The following is an 18924-nucleotide window of genomic DNA, read 5'->3' as shown; positions in this document are numbered from 1 at the left end:
GAACTTCACATCAAACTGTCCCAATTCGACCGCCCACTTAAGAATCCGACCGGAGAAGTTTGCCCGTTCGAACAAAGCTTTGAGAGGGAACTCGGTCAAGACGATGATGGTATGGGCATGGAAATAGTGTGTTAACTTCCTTGAAGCCATCATCAATGCTAACGCAAGTTTTTCCAGCGGCAAGTACCTCGACTCCGCCGGTAGCAAGGTTTTGCTGACGTAGAAGATGGGTAGATGTTTGATTCCTTCCGACCGGACAAGCACTGCACTAACTGCATGCTGCGATATGGCCAGATAAAGGTAAAGTTCTTCTCCGGGTTTCGGTGTGACCAACAACGGCGCGGAAGACAAATACTCCTTGAGCTCGGCCAAAGCCCGGTTACAGTCTTCATCCCATGAGAACTTTGACTTCAAGGCTTGAAAAAAAGGGCGGCGGCGATCTGATGACCAGCTTATAAATCGGTTAAACGCGGCGGCCATTCCGGCCAGATGCTGCACATCCTTAGCCGAGCTAGGCTGTTCTAACTCTTGCACAGCTCGAATTTGTGTAGGGTCTGCTTCGATACCTCGGTTCGTGACTAGGAAACCCAAAAATTTTCCGGATCCCACGCCGAAGGCACACTTAGACGCATTCAGGCGTAGCTTGTGTTTTTTGAGAATGGCGAACATCTCGGCCAAATCGGACAAATGGTCTGCTTGATGCCGGCTCTTAACCACCATATCATCAATATAAGCCTCCATTGTCCGGCCCAACAGCGGAGCGAACATCTTGGTCACCATCCTTTGAAAAGTTGCCCTGACGTTCTTCAAACCAAAAGGCATGACTCGGTAGCAGAAGAGTCCCCTTGGTGTAGTAAACGAGGTGATCTCTCGGTCGGGCCCATGCATGGCAATCTGATGGTAGTCGCGGTAGGCGTCCAAGAAACTGAGCCTATTATGCCCAGCCGTCAAGTCTACAAGCTGGTCTATTTTAGGCAGAGGGAAGCTGTCTTTCGGACAAGCTCGGTTGACGGTCTTGTAGTCAACGCAAACTCGCCACTTTCCATTCTTCTTGGGCACCACAATCGTGTTTGAAATCCACCGAGGGTAGTGCACTTCCTGAATTGCTCGCGCTTCAAGCAAGTTCCTCACTTCCTCCGCAACTACCTCGGCGTGATGCAGCGCCGATCTCCTTGTGCGCTGAATGACTGACTTCGCTCCGGGGAAGACATTGAGATGATGGCATATAAAACTTGGATCAAGACCGGGCATGTCGTAAGGTGACCATGCGAAGACTTCGATATTGGCCATCAAAAATTCAACCATGCAGGTCCTTTCTTGGGCGGTAAGGCTTGAGCCGAGCAAGAAGAACCTGTCCGGATGCTTTGTATCGATGCGCACTTCTACCAATTCCTCGACAGCTTTGTCCTCGGCCCTGGTGCCCACATCGTCAAGGACTCCCCGGTCTCCCGGTCCCTCAATCATTTGAACGAAGCCTTTGGCAGCTCGGCTCCCGTTGACCGCCACGAAGCATTGCTTCGACATGACTTGATCGCCCCAAATCTCCTCGATTGTCCCCATAACCAAGGGGAATCTCATCACCTGGTGATAGGTCGACGCTACGGCTTGCATAACGTGAAGCCATCCCCTTCCAAGGATCAAATTATAAGTGGATGGCACTTGCAACACCCAGAACTCCACTTGTTTGACAACGGATCCCGCTTTGACTGGCAGGATAATCTTTCCCAAAGGCCACTCCGGTTGTGAGTTGAAGCCAACTAGTGGCGAAGTTGCCGGGGCCAAATCTGTATCCCGGAGCTTGAGCTGTTTGAAAGCGTCGTAGTACATAATCTCAACCGAGCTTCCCTGATCGATCAAGATTCGTTTGACATCGAATTCTTTGACGTGGAGTGTTACCACTAGGGCATTGTTGTGCGGCGTCTGAATGCGCTCTAGGTCTCTTGAGGAGAAACTCATCACGTCTTTCTCTTCGGTCTTCCCCCTTTTGATTGCGAGCTGAACCGACAAAACTTCCCTCATGTGTTCTGCCTTCTTGATCATTTCTCGGAGTTTGCATACACGCGCCGGTTCCACTATGCCGTGGATGACATTAATAACCCCTTGGGGAGGCACATCTCGGTCATCCAGCCCCCGCAGATCAATCGTAGCTTGATTGGCCTTCACGGCGCCATCAATGTAATGGTCCAAGTGTCCGGCTCCGACTAGCTCTTCCAAGTGTTGCCTCAAAGGAAAACAATCCTCTGTCCGATGGCCTCGCTCCCGGTGAAACGTGCAACGGTACTGCGGATTGAAGCCCTTCTGTCCATCGCCTAACTTAGCAGGAAACCAGACATACTCCTTGTCACGGATTTCACTAAGTATACGATAGATTGGAATCTTAAAGACCGTGGTGATACCTGTCCTTGCTTTCAACCTTCTGTTAGCATCGGCTACGTCATCCCGGGGGTAGTCATCCCGGTCATTCCGACGTCCCCTACCGCGGTTTTTGCAATTAGTGCCACGGTCCGATTCCTCAGCGTGGTCGCCGAATCGGCCGGACTCCTGCCCGACCGTGTGCACTTTGCTAGCTGACCGCTTGTCTGTTGCTACTGGAGTTGCCTTCACGGTAGATGCTGACGCATCATCGTCCACTCGGATGTTCTCATTGATACGCTGTATTAGCTGGCCCATGGATGTCGGCTGGTGCATGGTAAGCGAGTCTCGCAGTCTATGTCCGACCGGGAGACCACGCTTGTAGTGTGTGATTACAAGGTTGGTCGGGCAATCTAAAATCTCGTTGAAGGTCTCCCAATATCTGGAGTTGTATGCCTTCAATGTGTCGCTCGGTTCCATTTTGACACTCAGGAGGTGATCAACTTCCTTTGGTGTTTTGGTGTTGGTTTTGAAGCGCGTCACAAAGGCTTCGGCCAATTGCTGCCACCTTTCAATGCTCCCCTCCGGCAGCCTCTCGAGCCATTTCAAACCCAGCTCGCCCAAACTTGACAGGAAGATCAAGCACATAAGAGGGTCATTCCGCCTATGTCCGGCCATGACCTGTCGGAAATGACTTACATGCATATACGGGTCGGTTTTTCCGTCATAGAGCGTGAACTTTGGCTGGTGGAAACCCGCCGGAAGCGGTGCGGTCTCGATATCCACAAAAAATGGAGTGGCACTAAGCCTTGCCAAGTCTGTATCTACAAGGAGAGGCGCGGCTGGGCGGGGTAGAGGCATTCTGACCTCCTCGCTGGCGTGAACCCCATAGGATAGTCACTGGAACGCCGGCACCCTTTGGGCCTCTCGTCGGCGAGCCCGTTCCTTCAAAACTGCCCGCAAATCCTCTGAATGAACAGAATAAGAATACCTCGACGTCGTCGCCGGACGTGAGGGTCGGTAGGTACTATCTTGCGCGCTGGATTTCTCTTCGTGTGCGTCGAAATCTCCAACCTTGTAACTTCTGGTGATTGAGATGGACGGTGTACGCCGCTGGCTCTGACTGCTTGAACGGCGAGGTTGGGTGCGCTCACTGTGGTCTCTCTCTCCAGCTACACCCTTTCCTTTGACATGCCGCTTCAGCTCCTCCATCTCCGCCGCCATTCGCCGAATGACGGCGTCCTGGTCCCTTAACTTGTGTTCCAGACGTCTGGCATGTGATTCTCTCCACCGCCGATGACCATCTGGACTTCGTGAATGACCATAACTTCTTCCGCGCTTATCCCGCGCATCCCTTGAATGTCCTCCTGGCGAAATCTCCAGGTCCGCCATCGGAGGAATGATGGTGGGATGTCCTTCTCTCCGTCTGCCTGACTCTGGGGTAACTCCGTCGACGGCGGACAGTGGAATCTCCTCGATGTTCGCCATGGATGGCGATCAGATGAGCCTGGAAGACAAGGTTTTGTCTGTCGACTTCCCACAGACGGCGCCAATTGTGCGGGAAGCAAATATCCAAGCAAGCCCGCACTCCTTGCTTCCGAGCTCCGTTTCTATCCGATCACCTGCGTGCACAATAGCGGTGAGCTACCCGGCGGTGTGTGGCCGGAAAACCCCTCCGACGATCAAGTTAGCACACACCTGAGGATAGAGTGAGGAGTGAATGGAGTGTAGGTATTTCTCTTACCAAAAAATGTTCGTCCATCAGCATAGGGGGCGCAGACTTGCTTATATACCTTCTGCGCCTCAAATCTACTCCTAGTGATCTCTCAACACGTGGTTCTGCTATCCTATCTGTCAGCACAAATCTTGCTGAACATCACCTAACCCGACTGCCAGCCCACTCTACTGGGAGCTCGGCAGCCGGGCTGAATCTTCTCGGCTGTCGACGGCCATGCTGTGTTCCATGCCCCATTGCTCCAAGAACCGAGATCCTTTCCAGCCATGCTCGGCAGCATTCCGGCGGAGCCGACCTTCAGACTGGTCGTACCGGTCAACCAAAGGGCCATCCAGCCAGGCTTCTGGCACAAGCTTCTCGACCGGGCTAACGGTGTGCGCCATCGACTGAGAAACGCAGGTTGCGCGGTTATCACCTGCGCAGATCCAAGTGGCTTGGTCCATCTCTGAGCAGCTCCAACTCCGGGCAAATCCAAAGTTATCGCGGCCCCACGCACCATTGGGCCTCCAATTTGCTCGGCTTCTAACTCGGCCCATAACCAGCTCATAATTCTCTCTCTCAGTACTATTAAAAAAAGTTAGATTTCTCAAAATAGACTATTATTTTGGAACAGTGTATAATTATAGAGGCGAAAAATACTTTAGAGCTCTAATTCTTGAGTTCTAAAGCCAGCTCTAATGAGCTGGTAGTGGGCATCACCTACTGTAATGTGATATTTTGATTTTGATTTTGATTTTGATTTTGATTTATTTGTTTGTTTTTTTTTTATTTTCTTTGTTTATTAGAGTATCAAAATTAAATCGTTACTGTTACAGAGACATGCAACCAAATAGTGATGCTGGATCCATGTTTGTAGCAAGCACTATGCAGATAGGTTTCCTGTTTGTATTGATTATTTGATTCCTCAATCACAACCTTTCGTTGTAAGGCACCTGTCATGTATAGTCTTCAGTCCCAATGATTGTTACGTCTTCATGAAGAAAATTTAAGATGATCATCTCATACTTAACATGGTGGGAAAAGAAGAAATTATGAGAGACAAAGACAAAGACCCCAATTTTTTGGCTACCATTCTCTATCAGCTGTCTGTCAGTTTCTTATTTGCAGTGGTCCCCTAGTGACTTCCAAAAGACCACCCTCACTTTTTTCTCTATTAGATTGTGTGAATTGAAACACGTAATCACCTCTATCTCCACACGGAACTTCTCACCGCCCTTGACATTCTCACCTCTCCTTTGGCATATGCCACCGCTCTCTACGTAAAACTCTGTTTTTGGGCGCGTGAGAGAGATGGCAAGCATCACATGGACCCTTTTTTTAACGTCTTGCTTTAGATTTAAAAAATAAGTCCAACATTTTTCTAAATACAATTAGTAGGAGGCTAACAGAGGCCGGAAAAAAGGAAAATATTATCGTGTAATGATAAAATAAGGAAGGCTATTATTACTATTTCATTAAATATTTTGGATTCTTCATTTCTTTAAACTCTCATTTATAAATTTTAAAACTCTTAAATTTTTTTTTTCCGCTCAAATAATATCAAAATTATTCTTGTGAAAACATTTCACTAATTCAATTGAATGCACACTCTCACACCTCAAAAAATCTCTTTCAAAAATCCTAACAAAACCCACGAAAGTAATTACTATTTTATCTCTACATACATGACCTTACAATGAGAAAATAAATATAGGGTTTTTAATCTTCAATCCTTAGAATATATTAGCAAGAAATTGGGTTGGGATTTTTGTACTTGAGAAAGAAGAAGAAGAGCTAAGTGTGATTATCGTCAATTGCCCTAACAAGACTGGCTTGGTTTATGATCTCTGTCACCTCATTTTTTTCTTCGGTTTGACCATTCTGATTATCTGTTTCCGAACAAGTAAGAAATGTTCGTTTACTTATTCCTGAATAAATAAACAACATTCGAACTTGTGTTCTTGAATTTTAGTCATATGTTTAGGAGTTCAGTCTAAAAAATAACGAATAATTTTTATTCTTTTTATTATTTTTTTCAAGAAACTTATCATGTCAATCTTCTTTGAACTAAGAACACCATTAAAGTTAGGGCAAATTACATATACACCCCTCGAGGTTTGGCTAAATTACAAATACCCCCCTGAGGTTTGAGAAATTACGAATTCCCCCCTGAATGCTATATTTGCATAAGAAATTAGGGGGTAATTTGTTATGAAATATAAACCTCAGGGAGTAAATTGTTATGAAAATACAAACCTCAGGGGGCGGGATGTAATTTCCGAAACCTCAGGGGGGTATCTGTAATTTAACCAAACCTCGAGGGGTGTATATGTAATTTGCCCTTAAAGTTATGAATTTCCTCTAAGTTTTTATTATTGTACTCCTCTTGTCTTATGGAGTTGTGATTGCCAGAAAATGTTTCCATTCATTATCATTGCCAGAGAAGTGTTAATAATCAAATGGTTGCCACCGATACCATCGGAATATTACTGCCAAAGGATTTTCAAGATTTTGAGGGCGGATAAGTTTTGAAGGTAAGATTTGGAAAAGATAGATGGGGTGGTAATGGAGGTAAGTGCTCTCACAAATTATAATTCATTGAGTGTGTGGGTTTAATTGTGAAATAAGATGTCCCAAAATTATTGATGTCTTTTTTAATAGTTTTATTTGAGATTATTATTGTAATAAAAAATAAACTGAAAAATGAGAGATCCAAAATAATTGATGGAGTGCTGAAAACAACCTCTAAGATAGAACTGAAATATCACATAAGAGTTCATGCGGATATTTAAATTGATACAAAATTAAATACTCCAAAAAATGATCATATCTCAGATTGAATGAAGCTTGTTGGAACCCGTCAATCCAAAAAATTTATTGCGGACTTGTTGCTAGATATTTTCACAAAACACGGCAAAGCAACAATTGCAGCTTCTGTACGGCAACAGATGTTTTTGAAGCAATGATATTTGGAGCATTTCCATAAATAAGCTGAAATAATAAATCAATTCCCAAACTAAGTCTAGTTTTGAAAGAATTTTTAAAATAAGCTAACTCGCGATTCACAATCGCGATTTCAACATATTTGCACCTATCTCACGTGAAACTTGGTAAATCTTAAATTCGTGGTTAAAAAAGCGCTTTTGATTAAGAAATCGCGGTTACAAAATGCGATTTTAATTAATTTTTTTTTCTTTTATCCAAAAAAAATTTTCTTTTGAACTCGCTGTTCTTAACCACGATTTTATGAAAAAAAAAATTTCTTCTAAACTCGCTGTTTCGAATCACGCTTTTAGACCAAAAATATTTTCTGCTGAATCGTGGTTGTGAACCACGATTTCAATACTGATTTCCCAACCACGCTTGGAGCAACTGATGCCTAAAGTAAAGTAAACACAGTTGGTCTAATAAAGTTATTTCATAAAACAAAAAAAAAAAATCTAACAAATAAATTTCTAAAAATAAAAATAAAAATAAAATTCTAAAAATTTATGCTACCTTAGTGTTTAGGGATAAAATTTATTTTTTTTATTTTACTAAAATAAAAATAAATAAATTTTAGAATTAAACCCTAAACCTTAAAATAAAAAAAATAAAATTTATCCGTAAACACTAAGGTAGCGTTTGGTAACGTTTACGTTTTTTGTTTATATTTATAAAAATTTTATAAACTAGTTTTTATTTATTTTTAGAAAAACATAAATTACAAACGAGTTTGGTTTGAACAAAATATTTAAAAAAATTTATAAAATTTAAATGCGTTTAGTTTTAAAATGTTTAAAAAATTTTAAAAATGTAAAATAAAAAATATGTTTGTTCAAGCCTAAAATATTGAAAAAATAATTATTTGAAAAAAAATTTAATTGGGAAAAAAAATATTTCAAAAAAATTTAATTGAAAAAAAAACTAATAGAAACAAAAATTAATTGAAAAAAATTATTTGGTCTTAATTTCAATTATTTGGTCTTATTTTTTTCAATTATTTGAAATTAAGACCAAATAATTTTTTTTCAATTAATTATTTTTTTCTATTAAATTTTTTTTTCAAATATTTTTTTTCCCATTTAATTTTTTTTTTCAAATAATTATTTTTTTCAATTAAATTTTATAAAAAAATTTTAAACAATAATTATTTTATAAAATTTTCTTTCAATTATTTGTTTAGGGATAAATAATTGTTTAGGGATAAAATTTTCAAATAATTATTTTCTTTCAATAATTATTTTATAAAAATTTTTAAACATTTTGTTCAAACCAAACTCGTTTGTAATTTATGTTTTTCTAAAAATAAATAAAAACTAGTTTATAAAATTTTCATAAATATAAACAAAAAACGTAAACGTTACCAAATGCTACCTTAGTGTTTACGGATAAATTTTATTTTTTTTATTTTAGGATTTAGGGTTTAATTCTTAAAATTTATTTATTTTTATTTTAGCAAAATAAAAAAAATAAATTTTATCCCTAACACTAAGGTAGCTTAAATTTTTAGAATTTTATTTTTATTTTTATTTTTAAAAATTTATTTGTTAGAATTTTTTTATTATTTATGAAATAACTTTATTAGACCAACTGTGTTTACTTTACATCAGGCATCAGTTGGTCCAAGCGTGGTTGGCAAATCAGTATTGAAATCGTGGTTCACAACCACGATTTCAGCAGAAAAAGTTTTTGGTCTAAAAGCGTTATTCGAAACAGCGAGTTCAGAAGAAATTTTTTTTTTCATAAAATCGTGGTTAGGAACAGCGAATTCAGAAGAAAATTTTTTTTGGATAAAATCGTGATTCAGAACAGCGAGTTCAGAAGAAAAAAAAATTAATTAAAACCGCATTTTATAACCGCGATTTCTTAATCAAAAGCGCTTTTTGTAACAACGAATTTAAGATTTACCAACTTTCACGCGAGATAGGTGCAAATATGTTGAAATCGCGATTGTAAACAGCGAGTTAATTTATTTTGGGAATTCTTTCAAAACTAGGCTTAGTTTGGGAATTGATTTATTATTTTAACTTATTTAGGGAAATGCCCCATGATATTTACAACAATACAGCAAACCCTACTTGAAGCATCTCTCTCACATCCTTTTCACGTCTCTTTCTACTTTATTTTCTTTTTTAGGGCAAATTACATATACACCCCTCCAGGTTTGACAAAATTACAGATACCCCCCTGAGGTTTGAGAAATTACGAATTCCCCCCTGAATGCTATATTTGCATAAGAAATTAGGGGGTAATTTGTTATGAAATATAAACCTCAGGGGGTAAATTGTTATAAAAATACAAACCTCAGGGGGCGGGATGTAATTTCCGAAACCTCAGGGGGGTATCTGTAATTTAACCAAACCTGGAGGGGTGTATATGTAATTTGCCCTATTTTTTATGGTGTCCGTAAGCCAGATGGCTAACTTGAGGAAAGAAATACACCAATTAAGATACCCATATATTCTGTTGAACTCCAAAAGATGCATGATAACTGTTAAAAGACTCATAAAAACTATGGAAGTAGAAAGGTTTATCTGCATATATTTTATAAGATCAAATCAGTGAAGTAAAATCTGAACACCATTGACTTAAATAAAAAACATTTGTCAAACATTCTAAGTAACCTTACTTTGAATCAGCACTCTGCGATTGGAAATGCAGACCCGATTTTGTTTCCTAAACGATAGCACTTGACATTAACAGAGTATGGACCCAACTGAACATGATTGTCCTCCCTGCCCATGTAGAAACACAGAGTGTAGAGGGCAATTTCAAACTCTGGGCTCACTCCGATCAAAGTGCTGGAGACAGATTTGAGAACACCATTCCATTCAAACTGAATCGTAAGCAACTGAGTCTCGGAGTCAGGCTGCAGGTTGACACAAGTAACAAAAACTTAACAACATGGATAGATACAATTGACTCAGGGAAAACAGTCCTATCTTTAAGCTAACGTAAGGCATACATGAGGCATTAATACATTGTCCAAGTAAGGTGGGGAAAATCAAGTTAACAAACTAACCAATTTCCACTTCTACTGTTTCTAAAGATTTTTTTGGGTGAATACTGTTTCTAAAGTCGCATTCCAAATATTCAGTTTTATTTCTAATTTTAAACTTACTTTTACTTGAGTGGTTATCTCCAGATTTCTAACTTAGTATTAATTTAATTCCTTTTTCATCTACTAGAACAATATCATTCGGGAACAATATACACCATGGGACATTATCCTAAGTGTGTTTAGTTAATTCAGTCATAATTAAGGAAAATAGGTGAAGACTCAAAGCTGACCCTTGATGCAATTCTACAGTAATTGAAAATTCACTAGTTTCTCCTGTGTGATTTAATTATAGCCAGACCTCTATCATACATGTCTTATATCACACCATAGACCTTTTGGTCACACTTGGTTTCTCTAACACCTCACTATATTATATATCTAGGCACCATATCATAAGCATTTTCCAAGTCCACAGAAACTATATGTAGATCTCTCATTTTCTCTTTGTACTTTTCTATTAATCTTCTTAGTAAATATATTGCATCCATAATTGATCTACCGGGCGTAAATCCAAACTAATTCCCCTATGAACATGAATTATAGTATTCATTGAAGATGTAATATGTATAATCAAGTTCACTTGCTGTAAGAGGGCCCCCAAGTCCATTATAAATGATGCAACTTTTTACATTTACTACTTGGGTTGGCATAAAACACTAGTGTCCTGGAACTTATAGACAATCAAGCTACATGAATTTCTTAAACATAATACTTCATCTACTGCACAACAGCACATGAACGTAACTGGGGCTCTTGTACATCCATCGGTTTTTATATATGGCCTGGACAAGTTCCATAAGCTTTACACTCTTTTCTTTATAAACTAATCATATAGATTTTTCATAGTTATAACCACTAAGCAATATTCATAAAATTGCATATTATAATGACACGAAAATTCTCTATTCCAATTGGGCCCAAATAGAATGGCATATAGTGAACTCATGCAGCCAAACAATGGAGCACATTCCCAATGTTAAAAGGATATTCATAATGCAATTTCTCAAGAATTGAAATTATATAGCAATGAATATGATGTAATGCCCCCTATCACTGCAGACAAAACACGGAAAAGAAAAGAAAATAAAATTCTACATATTGGGTTTAGAGCAGTTGGTGTAAGATTCCAAATTCACTCTTCATTTTTTCAGAAAACAGAAGAATCATAAGTGAGAATGAAATCACTTACAATCTCTCCACGTCTTCGGGGGAAAATATAACCTTGATAGTCAACCCTCCCTTTTGCTTCTTCCAAATAAAACTGCAGGAGGACAAAATGAAGTTAGATGCTCACACCAACAAAAAGATTAGGAAAACAAAAAAAGATATATAAAATGAGACACAAACACAGGAGACAGATATAGTAAGATAGTAAGAGAGATGACCTGTGCAAGGTTATCATAAAGTAATGTACTCAAATGTATCTCAACATGATAATTAAATAACATGGGTTTGAGTCAACATTAAAAGAAAATAGTGAGCTAATTAATTAACCCATTGAAATGGAATTTAACCAACCATGAAGAAACAAAATCTATTGTGCATTTGAAAGCCAGTGCGAAAAGTGAAAAATCAATACTGAGGAAGCTAAAATGATTTTGGTGTATCCAGAGCATGTTTCATTGAAATATAAATTTTATTTTATTTTAAATTGTTTTGTTTCGAGGGTCATCATCAATTGTGAGCACAGCATTTTGAGATGTTCAAATCTTTCCCTTCTTTGCCTGTAATAGGATCTCATTTTTAAAAAGATTCTACAGTACTTGAAACACCACCCGATCTGCATGTGTTAAAAAAGGGGATTTAAATAATCACGGTCATAATGATTCATGAGTGCAGTTGCTTATAATCCTTAATTGATGTTTGATAATGAACGAGGTTGTTGTCTAGAAAGCAAAACAATACTGAGGTATGCACCTGAATCCAGTTATGGAAGCCTGAAACTTCTTGCTCCCCGCGGTTCTTGATTTCCCCAACAAAAACGTGTTCAAAAGCAGAAGAACAACTAGATGTACCACCTCGGCCATAAAGATTAAACCAAAGGCTAGTCATGATTCTTTTAAAATCTTGATAATTCTCGGACACAATGTCCTTGGATGACAGATACTGGTGAAGATATTTGATTGGTGCAGTTCTACAGATCTCTTCTATGAATGCTTCTTGCTCTTGCATCTCTTGAGATGTGACAACTTCTTTATAGCCTTCATGTGGATTGTAATTATCTAGAAGTGAACAGAAACGAGAAAAAGTAGGCCTCCTAAATACGTTTTCACTCAGCCAAGAGAATAGACTTCCTTGTGCCATGTCGTCCTTTTGGTAAACCTTCTTCCCTTCACCACAATCAATCTGATAGTCCTTTCCAGGTACTAAACGGTTTAAATCAAGTTCCCAAAGCTTGTCACAAGCTTTTACAAGGTCAGAAAGCTCTTCCTCCGAAGGCTCCAGGTTGACACTATGTTCAACGTGATCAGAGTATTCTTGCTCACTAGGGGGGCGCTTGTATTCATGCCAGTGAGTGATCTGTACCTGTTAATTTGTTGTTGGCGAAGTATTGCATGAAAATTAAAAAAAAAACATTGATCAACATAAATTCCTTTAACCTCATGATTATCATGAAACTTATAGATATACTCAGGCATGGAACCAAGATTTCATCTTTGGGGGCCAACATGAATAAAAAGTTTTGCCCATTTGATATGAACTACCATATATGGCACCAGTTTAGATATTGGTGCCTTGTATAGTGCACAAGGCTCTTGCCATTGCACGGTCTAGGGAGGGTTAGTGTATGTAGCCCTGAACTTGCATGCACTTTCTGTGTTTCGAATCCGCGACACCTAGGTCTCAATAGAAGAACCTTACTGCTGCCCTCACTGAGATTTCCTACTGGTGTCGTGTGGGTTTTCCTAAATTCAGTTGCTGAATTTTCTAAAAAAAGTTATGTAAAAACTGTGAAAATACCCGACTAGCAATCCAACCCTAATTTTTCTTGATTATGACATAAGCAGTTGATATTGGATACCTAACAAGGGTTCACGAAATTTAACTCTAATAATGAAAGAACTCTCTCCAGGGGTGACCATTGGTTCAATAGTAAAATCTCGGCCTAATAACCTTGAGGTTATGGGTTTAAGTCATGGGACAACCACTTTGTGCACTAAGCCAAAAGTTAGGTATGTACCCAATCTTTCCTCTCCCAAACACACATTAATGTGTACTAATTGGGCTTTTTTATATATTTTGTTAACAAAAGAACTCTCTCTCTCTCTCTCTATATATATTCCTCTGTTGGATAAATGATCATGCAATTATGGAGAGCAAAAATACTTGGATGGCAACAATTTGACAGTGAAAAAAACACTTCGCATGCAAACTTTATTTATTTGTGTTCAAGTATAACTCAACTTCACTTACTATGTCCAAGCAAGCTGGCAAGTTCACAAAGAATCTAGAAGAAGAATAAGTTACGCTTGAATTTAATGCAAATATAAAATACTAACCCCTGACCACATACCTTTATACTTACTTCCATTTGTTATATGACTGATTGGTTGGTTTAAGTTCATCTTTAATGATTTGTGTGACAACCTTTAAAAAGCCATCTAAAAAATCGATAGACAAGCTCATACAATGCTATTGCTTTTTAAATAAGTAGCTCTTTCTCAAAGGAGGTTGATTAATTTTCTTCATTATAAACGATCTAAAGCCATTTCCATCTTATTCATCTCCATCCTCCTTATCCAATACAAGTATTTTACCGATACCTTCGTCTTCTTTTTTGTTACTGCACTTTCCTTAACTTCAAACTTCAAAAGATTACACTTTTAAATCAAGATTGCTTTCATTGGCTTCCTCCTGATTTTTGAATAATCTTTTAGAAGTCTGAAAGCTATTTGTAAAACAATAGCATAATCCTTATTCTACCCCAAAACCATGACAGAAAAAAAATCAACAAAAATATTAGAAATTTTTTGTAGAGAATTAAACTCACATTTATGGGGATCAACAATCGAGTATACACTGAAAGGGGGACACTATATGGGAAATCCGGTGTTGGCAAACCAATGAGTTACACCATATGTGGTGCATAATCAAGGTTGCATTTAATGAGGTATAAATCAACTGAAAAGGTGTTTCTTGCTAGGATTTGTAGAAATCTTTATAAAATCTTCTGCTACTACAATATCAGCACTTGTTTTGTCAGAAGAAAGCAGTGTGGCTCAAGGTGAAAGCAAAGGGCAAGGACCAATAGTTAATGCATAACTACATCAATTAGAGTGCATTGCTATGAGCTAAACAAGTTATACTCCAAGTCTAACCTAAGGATTCCTAGACTTGGCTTTACAAAAATCCCCATAGTTATCTGGCCAAGCACCAGTCCTAGGACCATCAATAATTGGAGGACAGGTCATCACTCTATATCAAGTAAGCAAAAATTTTGATTAAAAATTTATCACTCTAGCATTTCAATATTCATTACTCACATCTATACAAATTAAAAAGTGACAAAATTCTATGTTGTTTTCAAATTCTAAATGTTAAGGAAATATGGTTCCATTCATATGCAAGTAAATTCAACATCCAAAATTCTCTTTCATGTGAGTTTCATGAATGATATAAAATAAACCTCATGGGGTCGCTTTGGAGGCTTTTTGCAGACAGTTTGCCAACCATCATTGTTCTCCTCTTCATCCTGTTACATGTTCCACTAAAATTAAGATCCAACTTTATGTGCAACTTTCACTAATATTATAAAAGACAAAAGTATCAAAATTAAGTCTTTTTACCTTTCTGTTCCAACGGCCTTGTTTATAATCTGCCTGCCCACTATCTTCATTCCTTTCATATCCTTCCTGAACAGCCTGCATTTAAGACATTGCTAAGAAACTCACGGTTTTGGAAGACCAAAGAGAAATCATATAGTAGAAAGAGAATATAAACAATTTATACAGTGATGGTTAAATTGTTGAATATAAAATTTCAAACTGCAAATCATATGTCTATGTTTTGTGAATGTGTGCAAACCTATCAATGGGTACAAAAGAAAAAGTATTTTGATATAGCACAGACTAAGGTTACGGGGAAAGTTAAATGAAATAGAAGATAAAAGGAGCACTTAATTATGACTGTAGAACCAGAGGTCCTGTTTATGATTCCAGGGCCTCAAAACTAAATGACAGTAATCAAAGCACCACATTTAAAATCCAAATGACAGTATTCTTTGCTAAATTATTTCTTTACAATGATCATTCAACTGACCATTTTTGCAACTAAAGTGTAAGAAAGTTGCCACTAATGTTCGCAATTATCTAGAACGCAGCAAAATATCTGTTACTTTGATATGGTTTCACATTTAGCATCTACTTCACTGGCCATCTTGCAGGGCTTTTCATTTTTATTTATTTATTTTTTTTTTCCCCAAACAACCAAGCCATCGTCTTATCAAGAAAAATCATCTTTCTCACTTTCAATTTTGATGCAAGACGTGTAATTGACATTTGACACACATGGGTCATCCCAGAAACCCATTTACTCACCTCCATTTGTTCCTTAACACAAATAACCATGTAATCCTCACTTTTTAACTCTCACAAACAAGGGATGAGATCAATGACCTGTTATCTTATTCACTTAAATTCAAGATAAAAGCTAAAAAATAAAAACTAACCAATTCTTCACAATATTAAATATCCGAACACTAATATAAATCACTTAATCCCAACTTAAGTCACTAATTCACTAATCTACACGTCCAAGAAAGTGATAAACCCTAAGTACCAAAAAATAAAAATAAAAATAAAAAATAAAAAATGAAATCAAGTTACTGAGAGAGAGATCGGAGAAAAATAACCTTATGAGGTCGCATTGAAGGCCGCGATCCACCAGATTCCCACTCCTCATTCCTGCCATAACTCTGTTCCTGCTCCTGCACAATCACATCTACATTTCATTACAATTTCGTTCAAAATTTCATCACAATTCTCAATTTCACCACACCAAGCAAACCAAACCTCTTTATTCCACTGATTATGATCGTGACCATGTCTACGATCACCGCTCGGTTCGTCGTTATCCTGCTCCCCAGACACTACCTGCGCATTATATATCACAGAATCATCACCACATTCACAACCTATATAATAACATCAACATATTGAAGCCGAAGCTAACCTCTGCCCAAGTGGATCTGGACCGATCTTCGCGAGACTCAGAGTTTCTTTCTTCGTCTCTGTCGTCGTTGTGACCCAGTGCCACATCGATCAAGCCCTTAATCAGACCGTCCATTCAGAGACAAATTCAGAGAGAGTGTGTGAAGCGAATAGTGCGTTATATATATATATATATAGAGAGAGAGAGAGGACAGCGATCTAAATCGTCGTTGAGGATAAGATAGATATATATATAGATATAAATGTGTATAGATATGGTAGTTGAATAAAGCTAGTTGAAATGGCGGGTAATGGCAGTTCTGTAATAAGTACAGTACGCGTTTGGGCCGACAGTTTTAAGAAAAATTATGAAAGCTTCTATTTAGCGGTTACCTAATACCTAATTGCTTTGGATTCTTAATTCTCATCTTTTTTTTCTTTTCTTTTTTTTAATTATAATTATACTCTAAAGTAAAATTATATTAAAAGATAACTTTTAATGAAACATTTATCCATCAAATGAAAATAATTAAAATAATATTTTATAATATTGTACACCCACCTTTATTCCCATCTATACATATTTCTTACAAATTTAAACCCTAATCATATTCTTCTTCAGCACCATTCTAAACCCACGTATTTATCTTTAATGAAAAACATTTGAAACTATCTAAACAAGTAATATTTTGTTCGGTGGTTTCAAATGTGTTAGTGTTCCAAATTAGTTAACATTGCAAACAATTCAATTACAAACTTCGAGTTTCTATATTTGTGATCGTTTTCACCATTCGTTGATACTTATAGAGTAATGGAGGACGATGACAACAACATTGATGAGGTTGGCGTTGCAATGATAAGTCTCTCTATCTTGCATTTACGATTTTGGATTGTTTTCGATTTGGTATTAGTTTGCCGACTGTTAAGGTTTTGTTCAATAATACAATGTTGAATAGAAATATTTAGTTCTGTAATACAGTGCTGAACATAAATATTTTGTTCAGCACTAGAATACCGAACAGTTCCATTTTTTTAGAAATTTTCCTCTATTTCTATTTTTTTATAGGGTTTTTCCCTCTAACCCCGAAATAAATAAAAGGAATAATATGTGATGGGGAGTTAGAAGTTACCTGAGAGAAGAAGAAAGTCAAAGAGATTTTCGACGAGATTTCTGACTAAGATACCATTGTTCACGATGACAAGGAGAAAGAGACCATTGTTTATGAGAGAAAGAGAAGAGGGACAGTCGATTCGTCTTTCAATCATTTGTTATTCTTAATCGTCTCTCAATCGTTCGTCATTTATTGAGAGATGAAGAAGAGAGTGTGTACAAAATTTGATGGGTGTGCACTTGAGTGTGATGATATTATGAATATAGGTAAAATTGTTATTAAGTGGAGTATTCAAATAAATTTTATTAAAATTTAGGGTTTAAGGTGGGGTTCAAAGAAATAAAGGATACAAAGAAATTAAATAGGTGCCAATAGCAACCCTCAAAATTATTCGGTGCTTCTGGGCTCTATGTGGCGGCACTCCTCATCGATCACAAACTTTCATAAACTTTCATGTCTCCTTATATTCTTTAATCACCCAATACAAATTCGTAAGCCTCATCTCTTCCACCAATTACAACAGTATTAGGGCACCACGTGGCGATACTCAAGACCAACTAATAACTTCTCCAGTTTTAGGGCGTGAGACATTTGTTGACAAGTGGATGGTTTTGAGACTTTAACAGAATATTTATTATAATTTCTTCTTGTATAAAATATTAAAAGAGTGATGCTATATCTCTAATGAAAAAAGGTTGAGACCTCATTTTTCCTTGACCTCCACCACCCCTAATGTATTGAGATTGACAAACTTTTTGCTTTTTATTTTTTATTTTTTATTTTTTTTTCCTCTTATCACTCACTGACATGTGTTTGTAGGGGTTGTGAGGGTCAAAAAAAAAAAAAAGGGTCTCTATCATTTCTGATCTCTAATATATAACCACTATTTTGACTTCTAATTAGGTAGAAAAGAGATAATAGAAAGAGATAGAGAAAGCAAAGATGAGGAGTGAGACTCATTCTACATTGCTAGAGGTGAATTAGAGGTGCTCAATTAGAACTTCTTAGTATATTTCATATTAAAAAGCTAAAGTAATTGATTATTAATTATTAAACAGTAGATAGAGTTTTATCAAGAAAAAAATAAAATAAATAGAGAAGTGCTTTTAATTTCTAATTATTATATTTTAATTTATGAAAATTACACCGGACAAACTCAATTTCTGCTTAAACTTCTACTTCTAGCCAAACCCCCCATCTCCTGCCTCTCACTCTCAGTTCGAGCTTGTGCAAGAAACTGCATTTAAGATTTTTAAAATACATATATAAATGCTTTTTTTTCATCTCAACTTGTCACCTTTTCTTTCTTTCTTTCCTTTTCTTTTATTTATTAAAATTTGTTATTATTGATTGATTTTTGCATGAGGTAGATAGAACCTTTATTTATTTATTTTCTCAGGAACACCTTGGCCAAAGTATAACATAACAGAACCAGGGCAGTATTTAACATTAAAATTGGCAAGCACTTCGGTTTGGGCAAAATCTGTTTTCACCCCATACTCTTACATCACAAAACCAATAAGCCTGAAAAAGATGAACATGTTGGTGAGGTAA

General features: G+C 37.4%; 1 protein-coding gene across 1 annotated transcript; it reads right to left on the bottom strand.

Moving 5' to 3' along the window:
- Positions 1 to 9565: 9565 nt before the first annotated feature.
- Positions 9566 to 18894, bottom strand: LOC114279889 (uncharacterized). Its single transcript, XM_028222173.2, has 8 exons — positions 16281 to 18894; positions 16121 to 16201; positions 15961 to 16035; positions 14897 to 14971; positions 14737 to 14802; positions 12027 to 12635; positions 11299 to 11370; positions 9566 to 9917 (listed from the first exon to the last, which is right to left on the bottom strand). Exons 1-8 carry the CDS (start codon positions 16392 to 16394, stop codon positions 9684 to 9686), a joined length of 1326 nt encoding a protein of 441 aa, XP_028077974.2. The 5' UTR covers positions 16395 to 18894; the 3' UTR covers positions 9566 to 9683.
- Positions 18895 to 18924: the final 30 nt, after the last annotated feature.

The sequence above is a fragment of the Camellia sinensis genome, chromosome 13 (assembly GCF_055761805.1).
Source record: "Camellia sinensis isolate YWXY chromosome 13, ASM5576180v1, whole genome shotgun sequence".
Classification (NCBI taxonomy): domain Eukaryota; kingdom Viridiplantae; phylum Streptophyta; class Magnoliopsida; order Ericales; family Theaceae; genus Camellia; species Camellia sinensis.
The sequence above is the reverse complement of the archived record's forward strand: the minus strand, read 5'-3'. Positions and strand labels throughout refer to the sequence as shown.

Coding starts and splice junctions, on each gene's coding strand:
- LOC114279889 (XM_028222173.2), bottom strand. CDS start 16,394: ATGGACGGTCTGATTAAGGGCTTGATCGATGTGGCACTGGGTCACAAC. Junction 14,803..14,896: donor AAGGCCGTTGGAACAGAAAG/GTAAAAAGACTT, acceptor AACATGTAACAG/GATGAAGAGGAGAACAATGA. Junction 9,918..11,298: donor CCCGAAGACGTGGAGAGATT/GTAAGTGATTTC, acceptor GTCAACCTGCAG/CCTGACTCCGAGACTCAGTT.